This window comes from Narcine bancroftii, chromosome 2 (assembly GCF_036971445.1).
Source record: "Narcine bancroftii isolate sNarBan1 chromosome 2, sNarBan1.hap1, whole genome shotgun sequence".
Lineage (NCBI taxonomy): Eukaryota > Metazoa > Chordata > Chondrichthyes > Torpediniformes > Narcinidae > Narcine > Narcine bancroftii.
The window spans coordinates 38219546-38236366 of NC_091470.1; the positions used below are offsets into that span (position 1 = coordinate 38219546).

Here is a 16821-nt window from a genome sequence, read left to right on the forward strand (position 1 = left end):
TGTGAACTTGGTAGCGGAGGAAAAAAATACCCATTGCAATGATATTCCCTCGGTCCTTGAGGGAGACTGGTGTAGAAATTTCAGGCATCCTGGCAGAAATATTTAAAATGTCCGTAGCCACGGATGTGGTGCCGGAGGATTGGAGAGTAGCTCGCGTGGTTTCGTTGTTTAAAAAAAGACTCTAAAAGTAACCCAATAAATTACAGGCCAGTGAGCCGGACATCAGTAGTAGGTAAATTATTGGAGGGTATTCTGAGAGATCAGATATTCAAGTATTTTGACAGCCAAGATAGTCAGCATGGTTTTGTGCATGGTAGGTTGTGTTTAACCAATCTTTTATAAAGTTTTTTGAGGAAGTTACCAAAAAAGTAGATGAAGTAAAGGCTGTGGATGTTTTTGTCTACATGGACTTCAGTAAGGCCTTTGACAAAATCCCACATGGGAGGTTAGTTCAGAAGGTTCAGACACTAATTATCCATGCAGAAGTTGTAAATTGGATTTAAAATTGGCTGAGTGGGAGAAGACAGAGAGTGGTAGTGGATTATTGCTTCTCAGACTGGAGGCCTGTGACTAGTGGTGTGCCTCAGGGATTGATTGTTGTTTGTTGACTATATCAATGATCTGGATGATAATGTGGTAAATTGGATCAGCAAGTTTGCTGATGACACTAAGATTGAAGGCATTGGCGACAGAGAGGAAGGCTTTCAAAGCTTGCAGAGGGATCTGGACCAAATTGAAAAAATTGGGACAGAAAATGGCAGATGGAATTTAATGTAGAGAAATGTGAGGTGTTGGCTTTTGGAAGGACAAACCAAGGTAGGACATACACAATAAATGGTAGGGCACTGAGGAGTGCGGAGGAACAAAGGGATCTGGGAATACAAATACTGTACACAACTCCCTGAAAGTGGTGTCACAGGTAGACAGGGTTGTAAAGAAAGCTTTTGGCATCTTGGCCCTCATAAATCAAAACAATGAGTGCAGGCGTTGGGATGTTGCGGTGAGGTTGTACAAGACATTGGTGTCAAGGTTAAAACCTTTTGCTTTTGATCTGTAGTTAATTTTGTGCCTATCTCTTTAAGAAAAAGCATTGTTTGTAGTGTTACCATAGTGACTATGACATCATATGTCATAATATCTGAGCGGACCAAGAGCGTGCATCTCAATCTTCGAAGAATTATGAAGGGGATGTAAACTCGAGATGCTTTTCTTTGAATTCATCTTAATTCGTCTTTTGTTTTAATTTTGTCTATTTTTTCTTACATCTGTTTAAAGTTGAATATCGTTATATATTATATATTACGCTTTGTTCATTCATCCTTATGAAAAATCTCATTGCGAAGTTATGCAAAATGTTTATCCATTTTATCAACAAATTAAAGCTAAAAGCTGCATCTACAAAGTTTGGTTTATTGGATTAATAAGATAATAATTCAGAATATTGTCACTCATGTCTCTTTGAAGATGACATGTTTTGAAATTGGGAAATACTAGAACTTAGAAAGTGTCATCTATAATTAGTGAGGCCAAATTTGGGATAGTGTTTACAGTTCTGGTGTCCTAACTATAGGAAGAATATTAGTAAGTTTGAAAGCGTGCAGAGAAGATTTACTCGGATGTTGCTGAGTTTTCAGGCAAAAGATTAGGGTAAAGATTAGGACTTCATTCCTTGGAGCTTTGATGAATGAGGGGAGATTTGATAGAGGTTTACAAAATTATGAGGGGTAGAGACAGAATAAATGTGAGTAGGCTCTTTCCACTTAGATTAGGAGATATAAATATGAGAGGACATGGCCTTAGGTTTAGGGGGAACTTCTTCACTCAGCGAGTGGTGGGAGTGTGAAACGAGCTACCACCTGATGTGGTAAATACAGGCTCAAGTTTTAAGAATAAATTGGACAGATACATGGATGGGAGAGGACTCTGGAGGGTTATGGACTGGGTGCAGGTCAATGAAATTAGTGGAATAATATTTCAGCACAGACTAGAAGGGCCAAATGGCCTGTTTCCCGAGCTGCAGTGTTCTAAGATGATCCCTGGTACAATTTATTAGTATAGGCACGCCACACCAAGTTATTAGTACAGTCATGGGCATGCCACACCAAGTTATTAGTACAGTCATTGGCACGCCACACCAAGTTGTTAGTACAGACAAAGGCACACTACACCAAGGTAACTGGAAACAGCAGTAAAACTCCAATAATCCACTATTCAACTACCTGTATTTAGAAATCTCGATGGTTCAGCAAATGACTCGGTGGGTAATATTTGCTGTGCTCCCTTCCAAGCAAACGGCTCCTATTTCCTGCCCCTCCCCTTCAGTTCACTGGCCTCTTTTCCATGCTCTTTCAAACAGACTGGAACTCATTTGAACCTTTAAAATCTTACTGGATTCACTGGAAAATTTATTATAATACTGTGCTGTGCTGCAGTCTGGCACCAAAGTCCTGGCATGCCGGATTGTCGGGAGTTTTACTGTTTGGTTCCAGATGTTTTCTAACCATGCCCTGCTCTTCGTCAGGATTTTCCAGCCCTGCTCTTCGTCAGGATTTTCCAGCCCCGCTCTTCGTCAGGATTTTTCAGCCCCACTCACATATTCTTACTTCAACATCCACATTCTAAACTTCAGAAAAATCACCAGTTGTAGAGCATGGAAACAGGTCCTTCAGCACACTGAATCCACAACAACCATTAAGGACACCTTTACATTAATCTTCCCAAATTACCACCAATTCCCCCAAATTCTCCCCTTCAATGACATATTAGGGGCAATTGACAGTGGACTAGAAGTGTTATATGGCGAGCTCTCCACTGGCCACCGAGACAGAGGTGCACCAAAGAAGAGGTACAAGGACTGCCTACAGAAATCTCTTGGTGCCCGCCACATTGACCATCGCCAGTGGGCTGATATCGCCTCCAACCGTGCATCTTGGCGCCTCACAGTTCAGCAAACAGCAACCTCCTTTGAAGAAGACTGCAGAGCCCACCTCATTGACAAGACAAAGGAGGAAAAACCCAACACCCAACCCCAACCAACCAATTTTCCCTTTCAACCGTGTCTGCCTGTCCCGCATCGGACTTGTCAGCCACAAACGAGCCTGCAGCTGATGTGGACATTACCCCTCCATAAATCTTCGTCCGCGAAGCCAAGCCAAAGAAGAAGAAGAGAAATCCTAACCAGCACATTATCGGGATGTGGGAGGAAACTGGAGACTCCTATTGAAGAACTGCACCCAGTCAGACATCCAGATCCACTGGAACACCGTCAACTCGGTGAACGACCCACTTTTGTCTGCCTGAAACCTGTTGTGCTTTCAGCACACGAAGATGTTGGTGCGGGAATGCTGCCGAATTTCATTTATCAGGTGGCAGGACTACATACTGAGGGATGTATGAGGCTTGGCGCAGCCAATGCGAGGGTGCTAGTGGGAAAGACCACAGTCTGGAGTCTTTTCCGTAATGGAGCACTGAGGGCTGAGACTAAGGGGAAGCTCCTCAAACAACAGAGGAGGGGTTAACAATAGTGGTGGCAATGGTGTGAAAACAAATGAATGTAACAATGTACAGTGATAGAAATATATGGATATGACACTGAGTGGGAGGAGACTTTAAACAGCTTTTCTGTTGTAAATAATATTAGGAATAAAGTGCGTTTTGTGTTTTTTTAAAAAAAAGCATGTAGTAGGTATGCTGTAACATATCTCCTGCCACATCTTTAGTCTCTCTCCCTCTCCCTGCATGTTTTTTTGCTCTCTAATTGGTGTCTACCTCTCTGTGTTTGTATATTGCAAGTTGTAGCAAGGAAGCTGATGTTTTGAAGCCCAGGAGTGGTCAGTTTCCTTGCAAGACAAAGTATTTGAATTGCTACTTTGATTTACAAAGGATTTGGAATGTAACCTACCAATGGTTCAGTCAATGCCTTACCTGAGCCACAGCTTGGCTGTTATTCTCATGAGAGCCAACATCACTAGCAGTGAGGTTGTAGCGCTTTCTCAGAACTTTGGGTGTTACGCCCAAGTGAAAGTTTGCTTTTATTTGCGGGCCAGATTTCCATGTCTTGCTCATCACAGCCATCTTGGCAGGGAATCGATGCACTCCTCCAACTGCAATACACATTTTTTAATAATAACACCCTCTGAAAAGCAAAGATTTGTCACCTCCAATGTTTTAAAGGGGATATGGATATATAAATGCAAAGTATTGCTGTTGCCACAGTTCTGTTGGGCAGGGGGAGGGGGGTGGAGGAGAAGACAATAAAATAACCTGGAGAAAGTGGGTAGAAAATTGAGACGTAACAAAATGGCGACTTTCTGTCTGCCTTAAGACAAAAGTTGAAGAATTTCAAGCATGTTACATTTTAAATGTAGTATTATGTAACAATAATGGATCCTTTACTCATATCACAGCAAGATAAACTTAAGTTGAGGCCAACCAAATCAACATTGGTAGATTATTGAAGAATTGCTTTTTAGCAATTGTACCACATTTGAACAACTATTTCTTAAATTTAAACTACCCAAACATTATTTCTTTAAGATACCTATAAATTATGAGTTTTTTAAACTCTGTAGTGTTGAGATTTCCTTGTTAAAAATATGATAAAGGAGATCTATAATTTTAAAAAGCTGATATCAGCTATGTATGATTTATTATTAAAGTCTAGGGATAATTCCCTGGGTAAAATAAAAAAATCATGGGAGCAAGATTTTCAACTTTCATCTTTGGATACTACATGGGATTCTATCTTAAAATTGGTAAATTCATGTTCTTTGTGTGCTCGATATTCCCTTTTACAATTTAAGGTAGTACATCGAGCTTACTTTCCTAAAGTTCAATTGGCTAAATTTTACTCTAAAATTTCCTCGAAATGTGACAAGTGTAACTGCAGAAGGTACTTTGTTTCATGGGTTTTGGTCTTGTTCCTTTCTTTCCATTTTTTGGAAGATATCTTTTGTACCTTATCCTTAGTTCTCTTTTTTTTGGGAAAATTTTATTTAATAATTTCAAAATACAATAAAATATAACAAATATATATGAATAAAACTATAAACTACAACCCCTCCCCCCTTACTAACAAAAAAAACCCAACCCACCCTCCCCCCCGGAGTTTTAAAAAAAGGGTATTAAATATTGTCTAATTGGTGTGCCAACTCTACAGCATTTCCTTAAGTTCTATAGACATATATTTTAAATATAAAACCCACATATCAACAAAAAAGAATAATTATTTCATAAATTATAACTTATTCTTTCTAAATATAAACATGACTGTAATTTATTAGGCCATCTTTGCAAACTCAATTGTATATAATTTTTCCATGCAACAGCTATACATTTTCTCGCTACTGCTAATCCTAATCTTAAAAAAGCTGAATACAGTTTAATCATTCGCGACTCTACAAATGGCACATTAATATAACCTAATAAACACATCATTGGATTCAATTGCAAATCTATTTTGAACAAATCTCTCAAAAACTTTATAACTTCCACCAAAAAATGTTTAACTTTCTTACATGACCAAACTGAATGTATAAAAGTACCTTTTTGCTCTCCGCATCTAAAACACAAATCTGTTAAACTAAATCCATATTTCTTCAATTTCTCATGGGTTAAATATAATTGATGCAAAAAATTATAATTAACCATATTATACCTGATATTAATTCACTTTATAACACTATCCACACATATTTTTGACCATTCTTCCCATGTCAAAACAATATCTAAATCATTTTCCCATTTCTCTTTAACCTTATTCATATCTACCTTTTCCATCTTCTCCTGTAGCAACCTATACATAACTGAAATAAAAATTTTTAAAACTTTATCTGCAAAAATAACTCAAATTTCATTTGACCTGGTAAAATTAATTCTTTTTCAAAAAATTATGAAGCTGATAATAAGCAAAGAATTTGACTCAATACCATATCTCTCCTGTAACCTTCCACTTGAACAGAATCTTCCTGCTGCAAAACAATCCAATATATTAACTAATCTTCTTTTAAATAAGGATTATGTAAAGAAAAAGGAATCAATTTATTCCGATATAATGGTGATTTTATAGATATTATCCCTTTAGAACCTATAAATAAATTTTGATTATACCAAATATTCATTATATATCGTAAAACAGGTAACTTAAATGTTTGTAACAATAAAGGGTTCCATTTATAAATAAAATAGTAATATTATTTTCAGAAATCCGATCCCTCTCGATCTCTGCCCATCTAAGGGGTTGTTCAATATCAAATAACCTATTAATAAACTTTAACTGCGCTGCCTCATAATAATTCTGAAAACAAGGTAACTGTTGACCACCTAACTCATAGCGCCAAGTTAATTTTTGAATAGAAACTCTTGACAATTTACCTTTCCATAAAAATAACCTAATTACTTTATTTATTTCCTTAAATTTTTTTTGATATTACGCACAGTATTGATTAAAAAAGATATTGCATTCAAGGATAAATATTCATCATTATTCAATTCACTATTCCAATTAAAATCAGTGGTAAATCTTTCCCCTTATTTAAATCAATTTTAATCTTATTAAATAAAGTTATTAATTTAAATTATATAAATCCTGATATTCTTTATTTACAACTACTCCTAAATATTTAATTTTACTTGACCATCTAAATTTAGTAATTGGTCTACAATCTGTATAATCTTCCTCAGCTATTGATAAAATCTCACTCTTTTCCCAATTAACTTTATATCCTGATAACTTACCATATTGATTCAACCAAACTTGTAATGACTTAAATGAATTTTTTGGATTTGTGAAATATATCAAAACATCATCTGCAAACAAACTAATTTTCTCTCACTGTAATTCCTTTAATTCTAACAGCTTGAGCCAAAAGTTCTATTACCAAAGCAAACAAAGCAGGAGAAAGAGAACAACCCTGTCTTGTAGAATGAGATAAATTAAAAGATTTTGAAATCTGACCATTCTTCATTAGCCTTGCTATAGGTCCAGCATACAAAGCTTTAACCCAACCTCTAAATAACGGACCAAAATTAAATTTTTCTAATACTTTAAAGAAAAAATTCCACTCAACTTGGTCAAATGCTTTCTCAGCATCCAAAGATAGTACCATTGGTTGATTACATTGCTGTTTTGCAACATTAATTAATGAAATTAATTTAACTATATTTATTGTCCACTGAATATTTGCCTCTAACAAAACCTACTTGATCAATATGTACCAATTTTTGCAAATAGTTTCCTAATCTATTAGCTAAAATGTTCGCCACCATTTTATAATCAACATTTAATATCGGTCTATATGAAGCCACTTTTAAGGGGTCCCTATCCTTTTTTAATATAACCATAATCAGTGCTCTTGAAAAAGATTCTGGAAATACACCAGTTTCAGTTGCTTGTTTCAATACATCTTTGTATAATGGAAATAACAAGTCATTAAATTCTTTATAAAACTCTACTGTAAATTCATCCTCTCCAGGAAATTTCCCATTAGGCTTTGACTGCAGGGCCTCCTTCAACTCTAAATCAGTAAATGAAGTATCTAAATCTTTAACATCCATCTTATTCAATAATGGCAAATTCAAACTTTGATAAAAAAGAATCAATTTGATTAATTTCTTGATCACCCTCTGATGTATATAAATCTTTATGAAATTTTAAAAAATTCCTAATTAATATCCTCTTGTTTCTAACTAATCTCTCCACTCTTTCTAATAGCATTAATTGTTCTCGATACTTGCTCAGTTTTAAGTTGCCACGCCAGAACCTTTTGCGCTCTTTCACCCAACTCATAATAACATTGCTTAGACTGCAAAATCTTTTTTTCATATTTATGTTTGTAAATTATTATAACATAATTTAAATTTAGATAATTGTATCTTATCATCCTCAGTACATTTTGTCTGCAATTTTTTCTTCAAACTTTCGATATCCTTTTCAAAATTTGAACTTTCTAATAAATATTGCCGTTTAATCCTTGCTGTATAACTAATAATTTGACAGCTCAAATATGCTTTTAAAGCATCCCATAAAATAAATTTACTCTGTACTGAACCTTCATTCATTTGTAAATAAAAAGTAATTTGGTCACTTACATATTTAACAAAATCTGGTTTCTTTAATAACATCTCATTAAATCTCCAATGATAAGCTGTTTCAGATACTTCAATAACTAAACATTTAACTAACAACAAAGAATTATCTGACAATAATCTACTTTTATATTCTGCATAATTAAATATCTCTTGCAACTGCGCAGAAATCAAAAATAAGTCTATTCTAGAAAAAGAATTATGCTGAGCTGAGTAAAAAAAATCTTTCTCATTTGGATTTAGCTTCCTCCATATTTCCACTAAATTCAAATCTTTCATCATCTCAAGGAACCTTTTTGCCATTTTTGTTCTTTTCACAGTTTTTGGAGATTTATCCATCAAAGGATCCAAATAACAATTAAAATCTCCTCCTACCAAAACATTTTCATTTGATTGATTCTAATTTAAAAATACATCTGAAATAAATGCTTCATTAACTTCATTTGGTGCATATACATTCATTAATGTCCAACATTCAGAAAAAAAAAATCTTACATTTAACTATGAAGACTTATCCTGCATTGGCAGAAAAAGAATCCAAACTGAAAAACACTTTTTTATTTACCAATATCGCAACCCCTCTAGCTTTTGAATTAAAAGAAGAAGAAATTACATGTTCTACCCAATCCCTTTTCAATTTCAAATGTTCTTTTTCTGTCAAGCGAGTTTCTTGCAAAAATGCAATATCTACTTTTAACTTCTTATATTTAATCTAAAACACGTTTCCGTTTTATTGGATGGTTTAACCCCTTAACATCAAAAGTTGCAAAATTTAAACTATTCATTATAACTTACCAAATGGCACCCAATCTTAATACAATTGGCTCCTTCTAAAACTTACCTGAAACACCCCATCAAAAAAGCCAAAAAAAAATCCCCCCTAAAAAGCCCCCTAATCCCCCACCCCAAAAAAAACTGCCCTAGATCTTTAGTTCTCAATGTGAATCTGATACCTAATCCTATAATTGCCCTTTCTGGATCAACTAAGACAACTGATTTGAATGTAACTATGTTTCAATCCCATGTAGTATCTTTTGCCTCCCTTATTGCTAGACATTCAATAATGATGATGGGAAAATGCTGATGCCCCGATTAACACTCAATGGCTATACGATATGATGGCATAACTAACATAGAAAAAAAAAATGAGATGTTCTTCTACTGTACTGGATTTAAATTTTCTATATTTATGGGGTCATTTTATTAATTATTTTCATAATTTATAAGATCACTTGGATCTTGTTTTGTGAGTTTGTGGTTTATTTTAATGGTAGTCAAATTGTGACTTCCAGGCCAAACATTTTGGCAGTTTCCACAAAACAGGATGTCAAGTGCTGAACAGCTGGCTCTGAATGGGCAACTAAAGCGGCATCGTCTGCAAAGAGTAGTTCACGGACAAGTTGCTCTTGTGTCTTCGTGTGAGCTTGCAGGCGCCTCAGATTGAAGAGACTGCCATCCGTGCGGTACTGGATGTAAACAGTGTCCTCATTGTTGAGGTCTTTCATGGCTTGGTTCAGCATCATGCTGAAAAAGATTGAAAAGAGGGTTGGTGCGAGAACGCAGCCTTGCTTCACGCCATTGTTAATGGAGAAGGGTTCAGAGAGCTCATTGCTGTATCTGACCCGACCTTGTTGGTTTTCGTGCAGTTGGATAACCATGTTGAGGAACTTTGGGGGGCATCCGAGGTGCTCTAGTATTTGCCAAAGCCCTTTCCTGCTCACGGTGTCGAAGGCTTTGGTGAGGTCAACAAAGGTGATGTAGAGTCCTTTGTTTTGTTCTCTGCACTTTTCTTGGAGCCTGAAGAAGACTGAGGTCCTCCATCAGCCAGCTCCCCACCATGACTACCAGCCCCCCCACATCTCCATCTGGCACACTAAACTCAAAACGGTCAACCAGTTTACCTATCTCGGCTGCACCATTTCATCAGATGCAAGGATTGACAACGAGATAGACAACAGACTCGCCAAGGCAAATAGTGCCTTTGGAAGACTACACAAAAGAGTCTGGAAAAACAACCAACTGAAAAACCTCACAATGATAAGCGTATACAGAGCCGTTGTCATACCCACACTCCTGTTCGGCTCCGAATCATGGGTCCTCTACCGGCATCACCTACGGCTCCTAGAACGCTTCCACCAGCGTTGTCTCCGCTCCATCCTCAACATTCATTGGAGCGACTTCATCCCTAACATCGAAGTACTCGAGATGGCAGAGGCCGACAGCATCGAATCCACGCTGTTGAAGATCCAACTGCGCTGGGTAGGTCACGTCTCCAAAATGGAGGACCATTGACTTCCCAATATCTTGTTATATGGCGAGCTCTCCACTGGCCATCGTGTCAGAGGTGCACCAAAGAAGAGGTACAAGGACTGCCTTTTATAAAATTTTTTTTATTTTTCACACCATAAACCACATTAACCAAGATACATACATTTTCCTTTTCAAATATATACAGTGTCGTTTTCTCCCCCCCAATACCTCTTCCCATCCCACCCTCCCTACCTCCCCTCCCATTCATTTAAAGTACAGAATCTAAGACACATTAAACCAGTCAAACAATGTTGTCACTCAATAAAAATAAACAAGAAATTCCACTGAGTCAATTCTTTTCATTTCCTTCTCCTTCCGTTATTTTAGGTGGTAGATGTCCCCGGTAGGTTTTCTCTATTGTGTTTCATGTATGGCTCCCATATTTGTTCAAATATTTCAATATTATTTCTTAAATTATATGTTATTTTTTCTAATGGAATACATTTATTCATTTCTATATACCATTGTTGTATTCTCAAGTTATCTTCTAATTTCCAGGCTGACATAATATATTTTTTTGCTACGGCTAGAGCTATCATAACAAATCTTTATTGTGCACCATCCAAATCAAGTTCAAATTCTTTGTTTTTTATGTTACTTAGGAGGAAGATCTCTGGGTTTTTTGGTATATTGTTTTCTGTAATTTTATTTAATATCTGGTTTAGATCTTCCCAAAATTTTTTCACTTTCTCACATGTCCAGATTGCATGAATTGTTGTTCCCATTTCTTTTTTACAACGAAAACATATGTCAGATGTTGGGTCTCATTTATTTAACTTTTGAGGTGTAATGTATAGCCTGTGTATCCAGTTATATTGTATCATACATAACCACGTGTTTATTGTATTTCTCATAGTTCCAGAGCATAACTTCTCCCATATTTCCTTCTTTATCTTTGTTTAAATCTTGATCCCATTTTTGTTTAGTTTTACCATTTGTTTCCTCATTCTCCTTTTCTTGCAGTTTAATATACATATTTGTTATAAATCTTTTGATTATCATTGTATCTGTAATCATATATTCAAAATTACTTCCCTCTGGTAACCTCAGACTGCTTCCCAATTTGTCCTTCAAGTAGGATCTCAGTTGGTAGTATGCCAACACTGTATCGTGAGTTATATTATATTTATCCTTCATTTGTTCAAAGGATAATAATTTATTTCCTGAAAAGCAATTTTCTATTCTGTTGATCCCTTTTTTCTCCCATTCTCTAAAGGAAAGGTTATCTATTGTAAAAGGGATTAACTGATTTTGCGTCAGTATTAGTTTTGGTAATTGGTAATTTGTTTTATTCCTTTCTACATGAATCTTCTTCCAAATATTAAGCAGATGATGTAATACTGGAGAATTCCTACGTTGTACCAATTTTTCATCCCATTTATATAATATATGTTCAGGTATCTTCTCCCCTATTTTATCTAGTTCTAATCTAGTCCAATCTGGCTTTTCCCTTGTTTGATAAAAATCTGATAGGTATCTTAATTGCGCGGCTCTATAATAATTTTTAAAGTTTGGCAGTTGTAAATCTCCTTGTTTATACCATTCTGTTAATTTATCTAGTGCTATCCTCGGTTTCCCCCCTTTCCATAAAAATTTCCTTATTATTTTCTTTAACTCCTTGAAGAATTTCTCTGTCAAGTGTATTGGCAATGCCTGAAATAGGTATTGTATCCTTGGGAAAATGTTCATTTTAATACAGTTTATCCTTCCTATTAGTGTTAGTGGTAAATCTTTCCAATGCTCTAAGTCGTCCTGTAATTTTTTCATTGGTGGATAATAATTGAGTTTATATAGATGGCCGAGGTTTTTATTTATTTGTACCATCTGAATGGTGATTCTTTCTTAAATTTTGAGAAATCCGCATTATTGATTGGCATTGCTTCACTTTTATTTGCGTTAATCTTGTATCCCGACACTTCTCCATATTCCTTCAATTTCTTATGTAATTCTTTTATTGATAATTCTGGTTCGTTAAGTATACTATAACGTCATCTGCAAATAAACTGATTTTATATTCCTTGTCTTTTATTTTTATACCTTTTATTTTATTTTCTGTTCTTATCAATTCTGCTAGTGGTTCTATGGCTAACGCGAACAATAAGGGTGATAGTAGGCATCCCTGTCTTGTTAATCTTCTTAAGTTAAATTGCTTTGATATATATCCATTTACTGTCACTTTCGCCAATGGCCCCTTATATAATGCTTTAATCCAATTAATATACTTCTCTGGTAAACTGAATTTTTGTAATATTTTGAATAAATAATTCCATTCTACTCTGTCAAAGGCCTTCTCTGCGTCTAAAGCAACTGCTACTGTTGGCGCTTTACTCCCTTCTACTGCATGAATTAAGTTAATAAATTTACAAATATTGTCTATTGTTCGTCTTTTTTTAATAAATCCAGTTTGGTTTAGATTTGCTATTTTAGGTACATAGTCGGCTAATCTGTTTGCTAATAGTTTAGCTATTATCTTATAATCTGTGTTAAGTAAAGATATTGGTCTATATGACGCTGGTGCGAGTGGATCTTTCCCTGTCTTTGGTATTACTGTAATTATTGCTGTTTTGCATGAATCTGGTAAGCTTTGTGTTTTGTCAATCTGGTTGATTACTTCCAGGAGGGGAGGAATTAATAAATCTTTAAATGTTTTATAGAATTCTATTGGGAATCCATCCTCTCCTGGTGTTTTATTATTTGGTAGTTTTTTTATTATCTCTTGTATTTCTACTATTTCAAATGGTTCTGTTAATTTATTTTGTTCCTCTATTTGTAATTTTGGTAGTTCAATTTTAGTTAAAAATTCATCTATTTTGTCTTCTTTCCCTTAGTTTTCAGTTTGGTATAATTGTTCATAGAATTCTCTGAAGTTTTCATTAATCTCCGTTGGATTATATGTGATTTGTTTGTCTTTTTTCCTTGATGCCAATACCATTCTCTTAGCTTGTTCTGTCTTAAGCTGCCATGCTAGAATTTTGTGCGTTTTTTCTCCTAGTTCATAATATTTCTGTTTTGTCTTTATTATGTTCTTCTCCACCTTATATGTTTGTAGTGTTTCATATTTTATTTTTTTATCTGCCAATTCTCTTCTTTTAGTTGTATCTTCCTTCACTGCTAATTCTTTTTCTATATTTACTATTTCCCTTTCCAACTGCTCTGTTTCCTGATTGTATCCTTCTTCATCTTGGTTACATAACTTATTATTTGCCCTCTGATGAACGCTTCCATTGCATCCCATAATATAAACTTATCTTTCACTGATTCCGTATTTATTTCAAAGTACATTTTGATTTGTCTTTCAATGAATTCTCTAAAATCCTGTCTTTTAAGTAGCATGGGGTTTAATCTCCATCTATACATTCTTGGAGGGATGTCCTCTAACTCTATTGTCAATATCAAGGGTGAATGGTCCGATAATATTCTAGCTTTATATTCTGTTTTTCTTACTCTGTCTTGCATACGAGCTGAGAACAGGAATAGGTCTATTCTTGAGTATGTTTTATGTCTACCCGAGTAATATGAATATTCCTTTTCATTTGGGTGTTGTTTCCTCCATATATCCAAAAGTTGCATTTCTTCCATCGATTTAATTATAAATTTGGTTACTTTGTTCTTTCTGTTAATTTTTTCCCCAGTTTTATCCATATTTGAATCCAAATTAAGGTTGAAATCCCCTCCTATTAATATGTTCCCTTGCGTGTCTGCTATCTTCAAAAAAATATCTTGCATAAATTTTTGATCTTCTTCGTTAGGTGAATATACATTGAGTAAATTCCAAAACTCCGAATATATCTGACATTTTATCATTACATATCTCCCTGCTGGATTTATTATTTTCTCTTCTATTTTAATTGGTACATTTTTACTGATTAATATAGCTACTCCTCTAACTTTTGAATTATATGACGCTGCTGTTACATGTCCTACCCAATCTCTCTTTAATTTTTTAATTTCTTATGCTCCATTTCAGTTAAATGTGTTTCTTGCACGAATGCTATATCAATTTTTTATTTTTTCAGTAAATTTAGCAGTTTCTTCCTTTTGATTTGGTTATGTATTCCGTTAATATTTAAAGTCATATAGTTCAACGTAGCCATTTCATACTTTGTTTATCTTCCCTTTCCGTTTCCTCATCATCACCTTTCCTTCTTATCCATTTCTGCTTTCTTGTTTTGAACACTTTATAAGACAACATTTCTAAAACATCAAACATTTCCCTTATTCTCCTATCTAAAATTTCTTTAACCCCATTCTCCCCTCCCCCTCCTGAGTTGCCCTTTATCCCTTGTCGGGCAACCACATCTCCCCTCTCCATTTGGATTTGCGAATTCACACGCAAGCGTCAACTGATTTTGCAGTGACCGTAACTCCTCCCCACCCAGCCCCCCCCCCCGGAAAAGATTTCAATTTTCATATATAACAAAGGTCACTCTTTTAATTCCCTCCTTACTTCCTCTGTTCCCTTATTAATTCTTATCTATACTCTATATATTTTCCTCTAAATACGGATACATTCATGTACACACATATATACATACACATCTATATATATATATCTATATATATAGATATATATATATACGCATATACACACATACATATAGTTCGTGGTCATTTTTACTTTCGTTACATGTCTTCATCTCTCTGCCTGTTTTGTAGTTGTTCTGGAAATTTTCGTGATTCCTCCGGATCCGAGAATAGTCTGTTTTGCTGCCCTGCTGCCCTGGAATAACTATTTTAAGTACCGTTGGGTACTTTAACATAAATTTATATCCTTTTTTCCATAGGATCGTTTTTGCTGTATTAAACTCCTTTCTCTTCTTCAGGAGTTCAAAACTTATGTCTGGATAGAAAAAAATTTTTTGACCTTTGTATTCCAGTGGCTTTTCTTCATTGCTTTCTCCAATATATTTTCTCTTGTTGTATATCTTAAGAATTTTACTAAAATGGATCTTGGTTTTTGCTGCGGCTGTGGTTTCGGTGCTAATGTTCTATGTGCCCTTTCTATTTCCATTTCTTCCTGTAATTCTGGTCTTCCTAGGACCTTGGGGATCCAATCTTTTATAAATTCTCTCATATTCTTGCCTTCTTCATCTTCCTTAAGGCCCACTATCTTTATATTATTTCTTCTATTCTTCTTCTTCTTTGGCTTGGCTTCGCGGACAAAGATTTATGGAGGGGGTAAAAGTCCACGTCAGCTGCAGGCTCGTTTGTGGCTGACAAGTCCGATGCGGGACAGGCAGACATGGTTGCAGCAGTTGCAGGGGAAAATTGGTTGGTTGGGGTTGGGTGTTGGGTTTTTCCTCCTTTGCCTTTTGTCAGTGAGGTGGGCTCTGCGGTCTTCTTCAAAGGAGGGTGCAGCCCGCCAAACTATGAGGCGCCAAGATGCACGGTTTGAGGCGATATCAGCCCACTGGCGGTGGTCAATGTGGCAGGCACCAAGAGATTTCTTTAGGCAGTCCTTGTACCTTTTCTTTGGTGCACCTCTGTCACGGTGGCCAGTGGAGAGCTCGCCATATAACTCGATCTTGGGAAGGTGATGGTCCTCCATTCTGGAGACGTGACCCATCCAGCGCAGCTGGATCTTCAGCAGCGTGGACTCGATGCTGTCGACCTCTGCCATCTCGAGTACTTCGACGTTAGGGATGAAAGCGCTCCAATGGATGTTGAGGATGGAGCGGAGACAACGCTGGTGGAAGCGTTCTAGGAGCCGTAGGTGATGTTATAGTTTTCCATTATATCTATCTTCTGAGCTAACAGCTCTTGTACCTCTAACTTTTTTATTAGATTCTTCTAATTTCTCTTTTAAGTCCTCTACTTCCATTTCTACGATTGTTTCTCGTTATTCCACATTGTCCACTCTTTTTCCTATATCTGACATGACCATCTCCATTTTATTCATTTTTTCTTCTGCACTTTTAATTCTTCTTTTTATTTCATTAAATTCTTGTAATTGCTATTCTTTTACTGATTCCATATATTCTTTAAAAAAAAATATATCCTTCCCCTCTTCTTCCATTTCTCTATGTTCTTCTTCTTTTTCTTCCTCTGGGTTGGCCATCTGTTGTTTCCTTGTTTTCTTTTTACTCTCTTCTTGTTCTCGTTGTTTTCTGTGTTCTCTTCCTGTTGCTGTGTTGCAGCTGTCATCCTCAGCTGTGGAGATCGACTCCTCAGCTGTTCCCCCCTCCCGTCAGTGTGTTTTTGTTCATGCGCATCGCGCGAGGAGTCGCGCAAGCGTGGTTGCGCACTTTTACTCAGCTCCGCGAGCCATTTTTGTAGTCCCGAGCTCGGGACTTCCACCGACCTTAGGGAGCGGGCTTCTCTCTCCGCGGCGGGCCTCCTCGGACAGGTAAGGCCTTCACCTTCTTCTTCCAATGTATTTCTTCTTCTCTTCTTCCTGTTGCTTTCGACTTTTCTCTCTCCGCTGCC

At 36.1% G+C, this 16821-nt stretch overlaps 1 protein-coding gene across 4 annotated transcripts in view; it reads right to left on the reverse strand.

Moving 5' to 3' along the window:
- tpp1 (tripeptidyl peptidase I) overlaps window positions 1-16821 on the reverse strand; it is a 58097-nt gene that overhangs the window by 28577 nt on the left and 12699 nt on the right. For all 4 annotated transcript variants that reach the window (XM_069916364.1, XM_069916363.1, XM_069916365.1 and 1 more), the window contains exon 6: window positions 3925-4103. In XM_069916364.1, coding sequence (XP_069772465.1) covers window positions 3925-4103 — 179 coding nt within the window. The remainder of the gene's footprint in view (window positions 1-3924; window positions 4104-16821) is intronic.